General features: G+C 58.5%; 1 protein-coding gene across 1 annotated transcript in view; it reads right to left on the reverse strand.

Annotated features, from left to right (window-relative positions):
• Positions 1-2,374, reverse strand: part of COL26A1 (collagen type XXVI alpha 1 chain) — a 186,979-nt gene that overhangs the window by 9,761 nt on the left and 174,844 nt on the right. The window contains 1 exon segment of the mRNA XM_011371581.1: positions 916-1,068. Within this exon segment, the coding sequence (XP_011369883.1) occupies positions 916-1,068 (153 nt within the window).

Below are 2,374 nucleotides of genomic sequence, written 5' to 3' on the forward strand. Positions count from 1 at the left end.
CCTCCTGGCGTAGGCACTGGCTGGGGGCTGTGTTTTATAAGCCCAGAGCAACTGCAGCAAGGAATTTTACTACCCCTACTTTACAGATGGAAAAGCAGGCTCAGAGAGGGCAGTGCGACTCAGGCCCAGGCCTTAACGCTCAGGTAAGGGCTGTGCTGCCTGGGGAGACAGAAGCACCAGCAGGGCAGGGGCTGGGGTTTCTCTAACAGCTGACCAAGAGGTCCCGCTCCCCGACGGTACCCAGGATGTCACCAACCCATCCCCTCTCCTCAGACTTTTAAGTCAGTCCTGTCACTTGCTTCTTATAAAACCCTTCCCAGGTTGCCCAATGCAACTAACAAAAACAATGCTCCCCACAGGACGGACGCTCTCTCTGCCTGGCTGGTCTGCCTCACTGTCCCTCAGACCCGGGGTTCCCACCTACTCTCTGGGCTTCCCCACGTGCACACGGGTGTTTCTGGGTACTCAGAGGTACCCTCTTGCGCTAGCCAGTGGCCCCTGAGGGCATTAAGTTTATTTTGCTCACTGCTGTATCCCCAGTGATAACACATAGTAGGTACTCAATAGACATTTGTTGGATAACCTGCAGTGAGGGGATTGGTGACAAGGAGATGCAATAATGGGTGACCTCGATGGTGCTGCCATCACCAGGAGGAGAAACCGAGGCCAGGCCAAAGAGCAGAGTGATCTTGGGGGGTTAGGACCCCAGGGGCAGGAGCTGAGCACCAAAGTCACGTTGGCGCCAAAGTGGGGTTAGGAGGACAGTACTGGTTCTCCCCCGCCTGGTGGGGCCCACTCCCAAGCCGATGCCCCACTCACTGACGGGTCCCTTCTCTGGCTCTTCTGGGGAGGGCTTATCCCTTAGCAGACGGTGCAGCTCAGGCCTGCCCCACTCCCGCCCTTGTTGACACTCACTGTCCTTGTCGGTAGGTGGCTGCAGGGAGTAGAGGACGCCTTGGGGGCCATTTGGAGGGAGGCCCGGGCTGCCTGCTGGGCCGGGGGGGCCAGGGGGTCCAGGGCGCCCCATCTCTCCAGGAAGCCCGCGGGGCCCTGGTGGCCCCAAGAGGCCTGCAATGGGTAGAAGAGGAGTTACGTGAGGGCTGGGCCTGGCAGCCAACATTACTGACAGGAAACAGGCCTTAAAAGGGACAGGGTTGGCAAGGGTTGGTGGTGGCCTCTAGACCACAGGCTCCCTGGAGGGCTGTCCTGGAATGTAAGTGAAATGGCTTCTCCTTCCCGGCCATGCAGAGGGAACCCTGAGACATCTGGGTGGCAGGGGAGGGAGGCAGGGACAGCTGTGGCCTGATGCCCTCTGCCCCCTCCAGGGACCTCAGCCCTGGGGCAGGAGCACCAAGGGGGCGGCCAAGCTGACCAGGGGTCACTCCCCTGTAGAACCCAGGAGGACTTGGGGGCTCTCTGGAACTGTTGTTTAAATGGCTGAAAACAACACCCAGCCCCTAGCAGCCCCACCCTGATGCTGGAACCCACAGCTCCTGGAGCCTTCCCTTCTTCCTGCAGCCTAGGGTGAGACCAGGCCCTAAGTGCCTGGGATGGGTGGCAGTTAGGGTGCTGGTAGAAGTAAGTGAACTCGGAGCCACCCAAGATGGTAGTCATTCACCCCAGCAAGACCAGGGTGTATGGGGTGTCTTGCTTGCTCCGATAAGGGAGAAACCCCAGCCCCCGTCCACCAGTGGACAAAGGACAAAGTCAGTGTCCTTACCGGGAGGCCCTGCTGGGCCTTTCTCTCCTGCCTGGCCCCGGTCACCTTTGGAGCCTGGGGGACCTGCAGGCCCTGGTGGTCCCGTCTGCCCTGGGGGCCCTGGGGAGAGAATGAGATGAGGCCTGAGAACATCGGGGCTGAGCTGGTGGCTCCAGGCCTGACCATCTGTGCTGTCTGGTCTGACCCACACCTGGGAGCCCCTTCTATCCAAGGCTTCCCAGGTGGACAAAGACCCTCATCAGCTTGAGTCAGTATCACAGTTTACGCATCATTTTTGTACCTATTAACCTCTATGATCTCAAGAGCTGCTTTTGTTCCCATTTAACAGGGAGGGAAACTGAGGCTCAAAAAGGTGTGGTCCCTTGCTCAAGGTCACAGAGCCAGGCTGTTGATGAGTCAAGTCTCTCTATATCCTCTGTCTCCCTGCTCAGAGTTGGAAATTGGGCTTGTGGTAACAAACTCCCCAAAAAGGCCTCTTTGGAGATCTCAGAAAGCCCCGAAGGACACACATGCCCAGCACAGGTGTCTCCAGTCCCCAAGGGTGAGTGAGAAGAGATAGAGAGATAAAGGGCCTGCCCTGTGGCCTGGGAACAGCCCCCTTGTCCCTCTGGAATGCCCGGAGATGGTGCTCAGAGACGTTTGCTGGACTTATGG

The sequence above is a fragment of the Pteropus vampyrus genome, unplaced genomic scaffold (genome assembly GCF_000151845.1).
Source record: "Pteropus vampyrus isolate Shadow unplaced genomic scaffold, Pvam_2.0 Scaffold193, whole genome shotgun sequence".
Lineage (NCBI taxonomy): Eukaryota > Metazoa > Chordata > Mammalia > Chiroptera > Pteropodidae > Pteropus > Pteropus vampyrus.